This window comes from Jaculus jaculus, chromosome 10, assembly GCF_020740685.1.
Source record: "Jaculus jaculus isolate mJacJac1 chromosome 10, mJacJac1.mat.Y.cur, whole genome shotgun sequence".
Taxonomy (NCBI): domain Eukaryota; kingdom Metazoa; phylum Chordata; class Mammalia; order Rodentia; family Dipodidae; genus Jaculus; species Jaculus jaculus.
The window spans coordinates 77936468-77952087 of record NC_059111.1 but is presented as its reverse complement, the minus strand read 5'-3'; the positions used below and the strand labels follow the sequence as shown (position 1 = coordinate 77952087).

Below are 15620 nucleotides of genomic sequence, written 5' to 3'. Positions count from 1 at the left end.
ATTTTGCTTGGTGGATTAAAATAGTAAAATGGAGGATAGAACAGCTTCAAAAAAATGTTTCAGGATGAAGATGATTAAAAATTAATACTCTGGGAGTAAATACATGCCTGGTGCTAAAAACCTAGTCAAAAGCCTATGGCAGGGGAGGTCATGAGCTGTCAGGGTATAAAGCCTGCTCTTGTCTGAATAAATGTATATATTATCCTCACCAAAATGCCCTGAAAGCATTACACTTAATGTTCTTACTCGTATTAATGCTACTCTCACTTCTGGTTACAGAAGCTTCTCTTTTCAGATGGCGACGACCACTGGCAGGACTCAAAAGGCAACATAGTGCTGAGAAGAAGGGAAGGAGGAGTATCCAGCACTGAAACATCTCACACCCTCCAACGCTCAGGGTCCGTTGCAGAAGAGGTGGCAGAAAAAATGTAAGAGCCAAAGGAAGGGTACCACTCCTTACAACTGTCCGGACAGAATTTGGCCTCAATATCCAAGACTTCACAGTGTCTAGCAATACCTTCACAGGACCCTCATAATAGGAGAAAAAGATAATGACATCAAATTAAAAGAGATACTAATGGAGAGAGGGAGGGGACATGACAGACAGCAGAGTTATGAATGGGAAAATGGGGGACAGGAGGGAAATACCATGATTTGTTATCTGTAGGTATAGAAGTTGTCAATAAAAATATATTTTTTGTAAAATGAATACTCAAAAAATAATTCTGATATGGATGCTACACTATGGAGAAAAAATTGGTGATTTTTCTATTCCAGCCTAGATAAAAATGACATTTAGGATTTGTGGTCTTCAATTCTGGAATTTTCCTCATCATCTTATCTCTTCCCCTTAACTTAAATATCTTTCCCCACCTCATGCTGTTATGACACTGTTACCTGTGACAACTTCACAGAAGGATTCAAAGATTCATGGCATTGGATCCAGGCCTTTGGCTACAGATTTCACATCTTCAATCTAAATGTGGAATTTGGTTATTGATGACATCTTAAGACAGAATTTAAGGTTCCTATTCTGTTCTTGAGTTTCAGGAGTAAGGATGCTTCTATTTGTATTGTCCTGAAGTCTGGATACCTCTGGGAGAGGCACCAACACAATGAGGTGAGCAAGCCATGCAGGGAAAGAAAGCTGGAAGCTTTGCCTTGCCCATCACCACTGTGAATGCCAGGAGAAAATAAGAAGAAGCCAAGACACAGGGAATGGCATCAACAACTGGTTAAAGGTTGTTTACCATGAGAACAAAACTACCACAAGAGCCTTACTCTAAGTATCCTTCACTTAATATTGTTAACTTTGTTTAAACATAAGTAACATGCATTATTAATGTAAGTAAACGAGCAACCTTGGCAATTAATTAATTAAAAGCACAATTGATTGAATACTGGTATGCAAGAAGTTTTTGTTCTGTTTTGTTTTTATAACATCTAAATGTCATGATCTCTTGGTCCCATTATGCTTTAGGAAAATGAACTTCAAAGAAAATATCGAGCCAGATTCCCTTCTTTTTGAACTTGGCAGGAGCTCAATTGGATGAAACCATTAATAATAAGGCAGCTCTTAATTTTTAAAAGGATTCTCCTCTTGTTATTACCAGACAAAGTAAACTTTGACTCAGTCAGGTCACAACTGAAGAAATGTTAATAACTTCCTTAATATAAAAATGGAAGTACATTTTCAAGAATCCCTGGGTACATTGAAGTAGCTGCATAATGTGAATTATGGCCACATAAGCCTCTCTACAGTCTGTGTCAATTTTGCTCCCATATATATCATTCTACCCTAGGCCTCCTTATCTATACCTCTACCACAAATCATCTATTCACTTGTTAACCAATCCCATGCCTCCAAGCACACTACATTTCCATTAGGGGAAACGCCTTATGGATCTTTTTTAGCTGCTGCATTCCCTTCACCCACCATAGGACATGGCATGTAACATTCAATTTTTTTAATTGTTAAATTAATTTTAACACATTACACTGTGTTTACTAATTATTTCCTTTATAAGACTAAATTCTTGGGAACAATGTAAGTGTATCATTTATCTTTCTATTTCCATTGTCCTGTTCAGTGCCTTGAAGAGAATAGAAACTGAGTGAATTGATCTGTTAATAATTAATTCTACAAACATAGTATGTTCATAGCCTGGGTGAGGAAATCCATTGAAAATAGGTGTTTCTTTGACATTATTCCTGGTCAAAGTTATGAAAGTAAGAAAAAAAAAAACCTCAAAACACTTTTTAAAACTATAGTAATGTGACTGAGATTGAAACATGGGGGTTCTATACTTGTGCAGGAATCACTCCTTTTTAAAATTTTTTATTATTTTTATTTATTTGAGAGAGCAAGAAAGAAAGATGCAGGGAGAGAGAGAAGGAGGGAGGGAGGGAAGGAAGAAGGTAGTAAGAGAATGAGAGCACCAGGGCCTCCAGCTACCACAAATAACTCCAGATGCATGTGCCACCTTGTGCATCTGGCTTACATGGGTTTTGGAAAGTTGAACAGAGGTCTTTTGGCTTTGTAGGCAAATGCCTTAACCACTAAGCCATCTCTCCAACCAGGGATCATTCTTTAATAACCTTTCCTCTCTATCATCATTAAAGTCTATAATCTTAAACTCCCAGCCCATAACACTTATTAGCCCTCAGTAAACTGATTTCCTTGCAACACTTTTCATTATCAAAACTTTCTTTTCAATAATGGTCTTCATCCGATTCTTAGTAGATATATATATATCAAAATTTCATAAATGGAGAATGATTCTTATCTTAAGGACAGATCTTTGATAGTTCCCACATCACATGACAATTTCTGCACTGTCTGCCTATCATTTATGTACCAATAATGATGAGGTACAGGTTACTTTTCAAAGGTTTCCTAAACTACTGTAATATGCAACATATATTGTAGTCTATATTTTCAAATTACTTCCATAACTCATTCTGTTCCTGAGGACTGTTACTATTATAAATGGAATTGTCTGTCTCCTTAAAAATGTTTGTCCTCTAGGTCCTGTATCTAAGAATGTAACCTTATTTAAATATAAGACCTTTATAAATCAATCAATCTTAAAATGAACTAATTAGAATAGGCTCTAATCAATTCGACTATTGCCCTTAGAGCACAATGAGAATACCCATGAAGGCATATTTCTGATGCACTCTCATAGCCCTCAGAAGAAGCCAATCTTCCAACATCTTGATCACAGACTTCAGCCTTCAGAAATATAACACAATAAAGTTTTGATGTTAAGGTCAATTAAGTTAATAGTACTTTGTTATGGAAGCCCTTGCAAATACAATACCCTGGTCTTAAGTAGCAGGGAAATTCAATGTTAGAATAGTTTAAGGATGTAAGTTCAAGAATGCAAGATAAGGTTATAAGTTAAGGCTGAGGGCAGGGAATGTAGCTCACTAGTAGAGCAACTGCCTAGCATAAATGAGGTCTCCAGACTCTAGGTTCAATCCCCAGCAATACACAAACACACACACACACACACACACACACACACACACACACACACACACAACAAAACAGAAAGTGTTGAGGATGAAAGTCAATGGCAAAATAGAGTACAAATGGCTATGGACTTGACAGGAGCATTATAGGGATATAATCACAAATCAGTTAAATCATTGCATTTAGTTTAAAGGTATCCTGAAGCCATATGTTGCTGCAAATAAATCTCATTGCTAGGGATGGGTGACTCCACTCCCCCTCCAGCAGTGAGCTGTTGGTCAGGGACGCCCCAAAAACAATGAAGGTTATTACCAAATCACTTAGTTACCCACCAGAACTAGATGGTAAGACCCAACTGCTGAAGGTAACATGTGCTTCAGTGAAGGAAATTGAGAAATTAAGCTAAAACAGAGAGAAAACACTCCCAACCAGCTAGCTTCCACAGTGCTTATTTACAGGCTGATGGAGAAAACTCAGCCATCAACAGTCTTAACAGCTGATGCTACAAATTACACAATCAATTAGCCAGACAAGATGTGCCCATGGATGCAATAGTGCCACATTTTATGGAGCTAATCATCTCTCTGGGTGTTAGGCCTTCTCAGTAGGAGTAAATTAAAGCCTGTGGCTAAGAATTGAATCACAAGCGTATGGCTTGGAAGTATATAAACCCTAGAGGGAAGTTACCACTATTCTGTGGCTAGATGCATGCACTATGCTCATCAAAAAGACTTGTAAATATATATACGTTTATGCCCTTTGAAAATATTGTTCTCATTTTTTATTGGAGGAGCTTCTTTCTACAGATGGCAGAGAACACTGGGAAATCTTTAGACTCAGAAAGGTAATGAGAAGAAAGGTAATGAGTGCTTAGCACTGGAGAAGACATCTTTATCACATCGGCTACCACTTAGGGAACACTGTGAGGAAGTAGTGGAAAGAATACTAATGCCTTTCTCATTGTTAGCCAGAAAAGCTTCTCTGTGGAGATGACAGTAGACACTGAGGAGACTCAAATCTCAAAAAAGCTGAAAATAGGATGTTGAGATGTAACACTAAACAATACATCTCAATCAGGTCCTCCAAGGCTCAGGGAACCTTACGTAAGAGGAGGCACAAAGAATGCAAGAAACACTGGGTGGGAAAGAGTACTTCCCAACATGAACTGACTGGTGCATTCATGACCTAACAATGGTTTCCAATCCCCCAGCAGAACTGCACTATCCTGAGCCCATCAACACTTGACATGGAGGATGGAGGAGGACAAAAGGAATTAAACATCAAAATAGAGGAAGTGCTATTTAGAAAGAGGAGGGTTTGCAGTGCAATAGAGGTGGAGATATGAAAGACAAAGAAGAATATGATCAAATTATAATATGTTGGGCTGGAGAGATGCTCGGTGGTTAAGGTACTTGCCTGTAGAGCCTAACAATCTGAATTTGATTCCACAATACCCATGAAAAGCAGAAGCACAAAGTGGCACATGCCTCTGGAGTCCATTTGAAGTGCCTAGAGGTTCTGTTGCCCCCATTTGCTCTGTCTCTGCTTGCAAATAAATACATATTTTTAAAATTACAATATATTTATGCATTAAAGTTATCAATAAAAATATACAATAAATAAGTACCTTCTTGCATCCTGGACAGGGATAAAAGGGTGTTAATTATAATACTGTTGCTATAGCTGATAAGTATTAATATTTATTAAAGAGCTACTCAGTCTCTGGCATTATTTACTGAAATTTAACATACAGGAAGTCCTCCGAAAGAGTGATGAGAAGTAGTGTCAACTGAAAACTGATTTGGGGTAAAGCAGACTTCCTTCACCCAACCTGTCAAAGACCTGATTTTAACAAAAAGATCATCTTTTTTGAGTCAAAGTAAACCCTTAGTAAACTTTATTTGAATTCTCTACACTGCTATCCAGCCCTGAAAATTTCAGACTTGAATATTTTCATAATTATGGGATGTAATTCCTTATAATTAAGCATATGTATCAAATACCATTTATTATTTATTCTGATTCTCTGGAAAACCCTAATATACAGAGTGAGCACATAGTAAATATTAGATATCAAAATGTTAGGCCAGATGAGAACTAAGTCACTGTACCAATGTGCATAATTAAGTATCAGAAAGATTAAGTAAGTTGCCTAAGATCACACTGTTAATAAGTCACAGGGTGAGAATTCCAGCCAAGCCTGATTCCAAAGTACATGCTTCTTCTACTATATTTCACCACATAAGACCTGAATGAGGGTAGACATGAAGAAGAACATGAGATTACACATGAATGTAGATGGACAAATGTGGAACTCAAGAAAGGTGAAGGATAATCAATATAAGGAAATTCTACTTCAGTGGTTTTAAAACTCTAAGTCCTAATACCTACCATTCCCCATAAATTCATGAGAGAATTTACCAAGTTTTGATTTGTAATATCAATTTTTTTTTCAAGGTAGGGTCTCACTCTGGCCCAGGCTGAATTCACTATGTAGTCTCAGGGTGGCCTCAAACATGGCGATTCTCATACCTCTGCCTCCCGAGTGCTGGGGTTACAGGCGTGCGCCACCATGCCCAGCTCAAAATATCAATATTTTAAATAAATTTTATTATTTTAAGAAATGGGGGGAATGCTGGAAAGATGGATTAATGGTTGAGGCACTTGTCTGTGAAGCCTAAGGACCCAGGTTCAATTCCCCAGTGCCCATGTAAAGCTGATGCACAAGGTGGTGCATGCTTCTGGCATTTGTTTGCAGTGACTGGAGGCCCTGAAGTGTTCATTCTATCTGCCTCTTCCTCCTTCTCTCTCTCTCTGTCTAATAAATAAATAAATTTCTTTTTAAAAAGATATGGGAAATAAAATAATTATATTCTTGAATGTGTTATATATTAATTTTAGTATCCTAGGGTTATTCAAGCATTACCGTGGGTGGCTAGGCTCAATTTTCAGTGTTCCCTCTATTCGAAAACCTCTCCTGACATCTCTTTCCACATAGTTAAACCTATTATGATCTTCACTGTTATCTCTGCATTGCATAAGTTACTAAGTCACTATAGCAACTTATGACAGCTCAGTTAACAGCCTATCATATCTCCATGCTGACACAAGGTCTCATCACACCTGTACAACACCCAAGAAATGTTAGATAGTAAGCTACAGATGACATGATCATGGTTTTAGACTACTTTATCATCCTTATGCACTCTAAGGAGACACCAATGATAAGAATCACCATAAATTCAACACTTGCTTTTTCAAAAAGAAGTACTACATTACACACGGGTTTTAGGAATAACAATATTACATAGTAATTCACACAATTGCTTATCACTTTCTTCTTTGGCACCATAACTAATGTTTTGATCTAAGCTTTTTTCACATGCAGGCCAGAAATATTCTTCCAGGGCTGAAGAGAAAGCTCAGTGGTTAAGGCGCTTACCTGAGAAGTCTAAGTACCAGGGTTCAATTCCCTAGTACCCACATAAAGCACATGCACAAGGTGGTACATGCATCTGGAGTTTATTTGCAGTGGCTAGGAGGCTCTGGCATGCTCATTCATTCACATTCTCTCTCTCTTTCTCTCAATAATATTTTTAAAATAAATATTCTTATAAATTACTTTTGGCCATTCATACCTATGAATAAGGATTGTGGCAACAAACTGTATTCCTAACACTTTCTCCCGTGAGATAGGTATATAATTTCAAGGCAAAGTGAAGTGCTGAGCTTGGGGGAACTTCTACTGTAATTATATTGCCTGGGTATGCCAGACAAACTTCAAAGCAAATATTACCTGCTTCTTTCAAGACTTGATCACAGAGTGATCTTTTTCAAGAAATATCACCGAACAAATTAAATGTAAAGGTCAACTTTGTAGGCTGCAACTAACAAAAAATTGAAGTCACAGGAGTGTGTGTGTGTGTGTGTGTGTATTCAGGAATATACATATATATTATGTATTTTTAAGTTTCCATAGTGTAATTTATTCCTGCATCTGGTAGCTGAAAAGATTTCTTAGAAATTAATTATAATAGCCATTTCAGCCAGGCATAGTGGTACATGCCTTTAATCTCAGCACTTGGGAGACAGAGGTAGGAGGATCGCCATGAGTTTCAGGCCACCCTGAGACTACATAGTGAATTCCATGTCAGCCTGGGCTAGAGACCCTACCTTGATAAAACAACAACAAAAAATTAAAAATAAAAGCCACTTCAATTTCAGAAATGCGACATTACAAAAAACACAGACATGTAAGATAAAAATCCAGTGCAGAAAATGTTATAGAAATAGCCTTTATTTTGAGGACTAATTATATCTTTCTCTTTATGGGAAAGTGACTATCTTTCATGTCATTTCCATTTGTATATATTGAAAATTCCATGCCAAATTAAATTTGAAAATTGGAATCAACTGATAAAGGTACTAAAATACTTCAGCTATGTTTTTAAGGTTTTTATATTTTGTATATTTATTTGAGAGAGGCAGATAGAGAAAGAGAGAACAGGCATGCTAGTGCCTCTAGCCATTGTAAACGAACTTCAGATGCATGTGTCACCTTGTGCCTCTGGGTTACGTGAGCACTGGGGAATCAAACCTTGATCCTTAGGCTTCACAGGCAAGTACCTTAACCACTAAGCCATCTCTCTAGCCCTTATGTATGTTTTTCAGAGAAAGAAGGAATGAGTGTACCAGGGCCTCCTGCAAATGATCTCCAAACACATGCACCATTTTGTGTGCCTGGTTTTACATGGGTACTAGAGAATCAAACCCAGCATGTCAGGTTTTGCAAGCAAGTCCTTCTAAACTGCTGAGCTACCTCACCATCCTACTTATAGTATTTTTTTAATGTGACTGCCATTGTACCAGAATATCCAAGATTTATAAACAGTAATATCAAGTATCAAGACTTAGAATCACCTATGAGCAATTATGTAGATTAGGTTAGCATTTGTGCATGTATGTGAGATATTATTTTGATTAGACTAATTAAGCTTTTAAAGACCTACCTTAACTGTGGGCAACACCATTACATGGGCTGATACTGGGCCATATAAAAAGAGAGCTGAGAGAGAGCTGGCTGAATAATAGCATTCATCTGTCTTTCTACTTCCTGTTGATATGATGATGTGATGCTGTTGTGTTCCTGCCATGTTTTTTCCCACCACAATGGACTCTCATCTAGAACTGTAAGCTAAAATAAACCCATTTTTCACCTAAGTTTCTTCTTGTCAGTTGCTTTGTCCCAACAGTGAGAAACTGAGTGATAGAGGCACCAACACTTTGTTTTCTATCCACGTGGACCTTCATAATGATGAATAAATGAATGAAAGTATCCTCCAAGTCAGAATCCTAAACTATAAAGAAAATATTGCTTCACTTGGCTCCTTAGGGGAAGTTTATGACCTTATCAAGAGTATGGCTTCAAGATTGAGAATCCTAATTTTTTAACAGACTTTACAAAAAACTCCAAATCATTTCCTTACCCAAAGAGCAAGTAGACCATTCTCCAAAGGGGGCCGTAAGAGCCACTAAGAAATTTTAATGAACTAATGTTCCATTATGAATCAGCCCACATTGCTGTGTTCCTTAACCCATTTTTTCATAATGATTGCCACCATTGTAGGAATGTTAAATATCAATACACAGTATACACAAATCACTAGGTCTAATCCCAATGGAATCATTTATACCACAGATATTTAGGAGACCAGTCTACCTTGGAATCTTGAAATGGCCTGGATTCTATACTAACTAAGTTATTTTACAATTTGAATTGTCCATTAATATCAAAAGATAGGAATAAATTAATAGAGCTGCCTTACAATTTGTATACACAGCTGTGAAAATCACATTTTTTCAGAGCTCTGGAGGAATATAAGTTTCTGTATCAAGCAATCTAATAATTATAGAAATTTTTACATATATATGCATATATATGCATATATATGTATATATGTATGTATGTATGTATGTGTGTATATATATATATGTTTTGTAATCATTTTGTCAGTGTCCTCAAACAGCAGGAATTTTGCTCTACGGAAATGCACTACATAAGATGTGTCAGGAATTAGAGGATCAAAATGACCAAAATTGCTGCTGAGTCAGAGATGTTTTTAAAGTTTTGACAAACAACATAAAACTGCATGCTAATGGTTAACACCCTTCCCTGATGGTTTGGCAATCCTATACTTATCATATAGTGTATCACACTGAAATTACAGGTTCTTCTGAAAAGGCACTAACAATAATAATATACTTTATACTGTTGTTCATTCAAGGACCTTTTAAACAAGTTTCAACATTTATGAATTGAATAGTATCACACTAAGTCCTACTTCTATAAAAACATAAACAGAAAAGTAGAAAACCCTGATTTCCTCTGTGTATTAGCAGGCACTAAAGGATATGTTAGTCCCACATTAAACATAAAGCATTGATGAAGCAGTAAGTAAAATTAGATTCCACTACTCTATTTGTATGTGTTGTAAATGCATATAAATAGTCATTGGAATATACTTCAAAACCAGGCAGGAATTTGTAAAATTCTTAAAAACTAAGACAAACTTAGTTTTACAGAGATAGTTTTTATGTGAACATATATGAATTGGCAATTTTAGTCATATCATATATGAGGTACCATTAGAACTCAGCATTAAACTAAAGAAAATAGAAATGAAAATAACACATACAATAAATTCAGCAAAAGGAAAATGGGTAGAAAGGAATACTGAGGGACCAGAATTGAGAATCAACATTTGGTGATGGATGTTTGGATGTTTATGCAATACTGTTTAATACAGAAGGGTTCTTATCCCAGAATCAGTGGCCTCTTCTAATTCCTACAGGAGGAAAAGGCAAGAAAGAGGATGATGACCAGAGCTGCATTCACCCATAGCATTTGCCCACCAACTAACTAAATGAGCACATAGGATTCACACATGAGGTCTCCTAAATACTGCATATGCACTCTTGGTAAATAAAAACTGGTCTTTGGATTTGGACAGTCTAAGCTTAGCCTGGGAGACAAAGGTAAAATAATGTTGTACACTGATCAGAACCACACTAGATAAGTTCAAATAGCTAACTACCTTCCCATGACAGTATTTTGTGAATACCCCCAAAAAGTTGTAAAATACCTATTACTCAATCAATTTAAGCTTTCCTCTTTTTCTATAAACATGTAAATAAAATCAATGTAAAATAACTGTTAAGGTTTATCTCTACAATATACCTTAATTCATATAACAATTAAATTTGGTCCTCTTCAATATTATCCCCTTTACAAATATTTCATTACATAATTGTGCTTATATATTTATAACATATAATTATGTTCCCACTGCTGAACCATATTGTTGTCTTCACTACGAATTGTCTTTAAGGCTGGAGAGATGGTTCAGTGATTAAGTGTATTTCCTGCACCAGCATGAAAGCCTGAGGGGGCCTGAGACCACTTGAGGTCAAATCTCCAGAATCCACATAAACAGCTCAGTATAGACACCCTGGTCTGTAATATCAGACCTGTGGGAACAGAGACCAGAGATTAGCTGGGATCCTCAGTGGCAAGCTCTGGAATCAGTAAGAGACTCCAATGCAAGGTAAACTGGCAGATGAGTGGTGGGAAGGGGATACTTGAGGTTTTCCTCTAGCTATGGCAGATGCTCATGAGGTACCACAGGCCAGTGTATGGAGTACCACGCCACAACATATATATGTATACACCACACATATTACACACACACACACATACACACACTTAGTAAAAGCAAATTTTCATCGAACAGTGTTAGCATTAAACACTAAAATGGTACACACTTATAAACTCACCACTCACAAAACAGGCAGGAGGCTCTCTAGTTTGATGCTATTACTAAACAAATTATGATAAAAAGTTTGATTTTGAGATATATTCAAGTGCTTGTTTTGGCAGAACTAAAATTAAGATATAGCCAAAACTTATTTAAAGCAAGTTCAAATAACTAAACTAGGTAATATAGTTTTTAATCTAACACTAGCTATCATTATAACATAATGGTTTAATGAAGTTAATGTATGCCTATAGAAAAATTATAGCTAATTTTAAAAGTAATTCTACAATAAGAGAATCAAAAATCTAATAAAAATATCATCCAACACATGCTCCAATATACAATCTAATAGACTAAACAAAATATGAGAAATTCAGGCTATGGGGGAAGCAGAGAAGAACCTGAGTTATGATATTAAAAGTTATGAGAATATCTCAACTTGAAATATTACCCCAAATCAAAAAAAAGCATATATAGGGCTGGAGAGGTGGCTTAGCAGTTAAGCACTTGCCTGTGAAGCCTAAGGACCCTGGTTCAAGGCTCGATTCCCCAGGACCCACGTTAGCCAGATGCACAAGGGAGTGCACGTGTCTGGAGTTCGTTTACAGTGGCTGGAGGCCCTGGCGCGCCCATTCTCTCTCTCTCTCTCTCTCTCTCTCTCTCTTTGCCTCTTTCTCTCTCTCTGTCACTCTCAAATAAATAAATAAAAATAACAACAACAAAAAATTTTTTAAAAAAGCATATATTCTCATTAGTAAACTTTTGTAAATTAATCCCATCAGAGAATGAGTCATAAATTCTATTCAAGTGTATCACCACTAGTTTTAAAACTTACTTCATTAGTGTTCTTTTCATGTCAAAATCAAGTTAATGTACTCATTTTTTATAATATTCATAAAATATGTGAACATTTTATGGCAAAAGTATTTTATATTTTGCGTTATTAAAACTTCAAGGCCTTTTAAGTTTTGTACTTGATGTTAAACCCTTACAAAATTAAGAACATATTTACATCTTTCCCAATTATTTTTGGTTTTCCAGAAATAAAGCCTAGGTGTTTAAAGTGAAACTTAATCCATAACTCATATCAGAACAGTGTTTTACTTTCTTATGACCTTGAAATTTGAAGGGATCATATTCAGAATGTTAAATTTTAAGGCATTTAGGAAGATATGGTATGTAACTTTCTTCCTGCTCCAAATGTCTAGTATTTTTATGTTAAAAGAGATGTTCTGTAAATTAAACTCTCAAACAGGACCATTTGTTGCATATACACTCTGACAGTCACAAAATTAAACTCAACAGAGATAAATGCATCATCTTATATAACAAGGTATGTGATACCATTAAAAAATAAGTTAAAAGGTGGGGAAAAAACCATAGCAGTTAACATTTATTTGGTAAATACAAAACATATATTTCTCAACAGATTAACTCCCATTCATAATTCCTATTGGTTTTTTGTTTGTTTGTTTGTTTTTTGTTTGTTTTGGTTTGGTTTTTTTCAAGGTAAGATCTCGCTCTAGCCAAGGCTGACCTGGAATTCACTATGTAGTCGCAGGCTGGCCTCGAACTCACAGCAATGCTCCAATTTTTAAAGGTCAAGTCACTTATAGATGTTAAAGGACTTGCCTAGTGTCACATAGCTTCTAAGCAGTAGATCTGGAATTTGAATCCAAACAGTAAGAATTCAAAGCCTAACCCTCTTGACAACTAAGCAATTCTTTAAGAACTACAATCCAGAAGGAAGTTTATAATCGCTGGTACTTTAGGTGATTGTCATTTCCTATAAATAGTAGGAATTTAACTTTTAAAAACACACTTACGTTTAGAGCAACTTATTATGAAATAGTTTAGAGAACAGAAATGAATATGTTCTTAACAAATAACACAGTCATTATAATACATTTCCTTTCCAAATCAATGTAAGAGCATTTCTAAACCATAAAAAAAATGTATTAGGTGATCTGTAAAACAGGAAAAAAAAAATTAAAACACTATGATATATGAACATTTTTGAAGTTCCTTGGAACTTGGAAAAAAAATGAGATCATTCTCCTAAAAACTTCATTTTTAGACTAAAATCTAGGTTCCTCAAAATGATTTCCTAAAAGCCTATAATTTATGCCAATTAACATTCTGATTTTATAAGTAGTAGGAAAATAGATGAACTGATAACCTAACTTTAGAGATGAAGTAACAAAAGACGCTGTAAATACAAAAGGTAATTCCAAAGAGTAAAGTCCTTTTCTCCCTTCCGCCGTGAGGAGCTCTCCTGCAGTGACAGCTCCAAGTGTGCTAGACATGCAAAGGTTGTGCATTAGATGTGAAAGCTGGATTTCTACCCACATGTACAGGAGCATATTTATAACACGCTTGACTTGTTAATACTTTAGTGTGCTGATTCACTGGGGAAGTATGAGTCAAATAATGTCCCAAGACAGTGCTGTACCTTTTCATTCATTCATACAACGACAGGAGCAACGTTAGTGCTGTATCCAAAGAAATTGTCAAACACAAAGTATATACTTAATTACACCTGCCCAAATTTTTGAACTTAAAGTTCTAATTTTAAAAGACAAAAGTCTGTCTGCTTCTATACCTCATCACATGCAAAGTTGTATAAGAAAATGTGTTAAGTGTTCAGTGGATGTAACCGTGTCTACATACCCACAGCTTCACATTAACCTGGCAGTTCTGACCTGGTTTAATTTACAGCTTATAGTATTTGTGCTTTTTAAAGGTAGTTACTTGAACTTTTTTGTTCTCATTCTTAGAAAGAATAATAGAATGGTAGCAAACATTTGCTGGAATTACTACTATCATAACAATGAAAAATTAAGTACAATATACCTCACACTTTTTTTTTCAAAATTCAGTCAACCAAACAGTTTCTGAGCGCCAAAGAACATGCATGCAGGCATGGCAGGTATATGTGACCACAAGACAAGCTTCCCAGAGAAACAAACAGAGGATCAATCTTAAGAATTTGCTACCAGAAACATTATAACTTTTTCTGAACAGAAAAGTCAAAGAAATCAAAGATTGCATGGTAGCATATTTGCAATCCTGGGTGTCTGACCCTCAGATGCAAATAGATTTTGCTCTCTCAAAGAAAAGGCTCCAACGTATTCTTTTATTACTTGTTTTCTTTTTATACTACAAAATTCACATCTTTAAAAACAATGAATGATAGCGCATCTTAAAAAGAAAGAAAGAAGGAAAAAGAAAAAAGAAAAAAACCTCTTATTTGCCCCAAGCTGCCCACATTCACTCCCTCCGTGTTCATGGGCACAGATGTGTCCTTTCAAAGATCCTCTAGACATCCTCTCACCTGAAGAAAAGTTTGGAAATGAAATTAGCTCCTTCCAGGGGCGACTTCTGCATGGTCTCTGGCGGGGCAAAGTGGATTCGATCTCCTGCCGTTGGCCTGCGCTCTATGCCTCCCAAACCTTTGTTGCCTGCGGGGATGTCATTTGCTCTCAACTCTGGGTCCCACACCTCCCCGTCTTTGCGCTGTTTCTGACTCGACTCAGACTCTGCCGCCCAGGTTAAAGCCCGGCGCAGCCTAGCCCAGCCCCAAATGCTTTCGCGGGTGCCTCCCCGCCCTCGCCCGGCTCCTTCCTTCTCCCCACGTCCCTCCCAGCCGGCCCGCCCACCAAGCGCGCCTCCCACGAGCTCGGCTTCCCCACCTCCTCCCGAGTTCCTTCCAGCGCCCTACCTTGTACCTCTTCTTCCTCCACGTCAATCACTGCCTGCCTACGGGCGAACCCCACTCTGTCAGGGCTCAGGTGCAGCCACCCTGGGATGTCCTGGAAGAGCATCGCGCTTCTGTGGGGGTACGCCTTTTTGTCCGTGGGCTTGGGCTGAAAGTCTGGGGCCCCCAAGGTCGACGGCCCCTCTAGAGGATCCTCTAGCGCTTCCAGAGCCTTCCTGGGCTCTTTCAGAGTCTCCACTGACTCCTGAGTCCATTTGGTCTTCTTTAGAGCCTTCTGGTGCACCTGCGGAGGCTCCTTGGGCTTCCTGGAGGCTCCCTGGGTTCCTCCTGAGTCCATTTGGACTTCCTTAGGAGACTTCTTGGGCACCCTCCCAAGCCCTCTTAGGTTTCTGTTTCCCAGGGTCCGGGGACTCCATGCCTCCCTTTTTTCCTTTCCTCCTCTAGTCTCCCGAGGTTCTGTCTACTTTACACATACCTCTTTAGGGTCCACTTTTGACCAGAAGACTAAAATATCAAAATACAGCTTCAAAAAGCTGAAAACTTTCAGAGGTGCTAGCCTACATGCATCCTGACCTTTTCAGGCCCAGGCTGGCCTATGGTGTGGCACAGA

General features: G+C 37.3%; 1 protein-coding gene across 1 annotated transcript in view; it reads right to left on the bottom strand.

The window, feature by feature from the left end:
- The window catches only part of Cftr (CF transmembrane conductance regulator), a 133921-nt gene extending 119163 nt beyond the window's left edge, over positions 1-14758 (bottom strand). The window contains exon 1 of the mRNA XM_045160653.1: positions 14627-14758. Within this exon, the coding sequence (XP_045016588.1) occupies positions 14627-14679 (53 nt within the window). The 5' untranslated portion in view covers positions 14680-14758. The remainder of the gene's footprint in view (positions 1-14626) is intronic.
- Between the last annotated feature and the right edge of the window lie 862 nt (positions 14759-15620).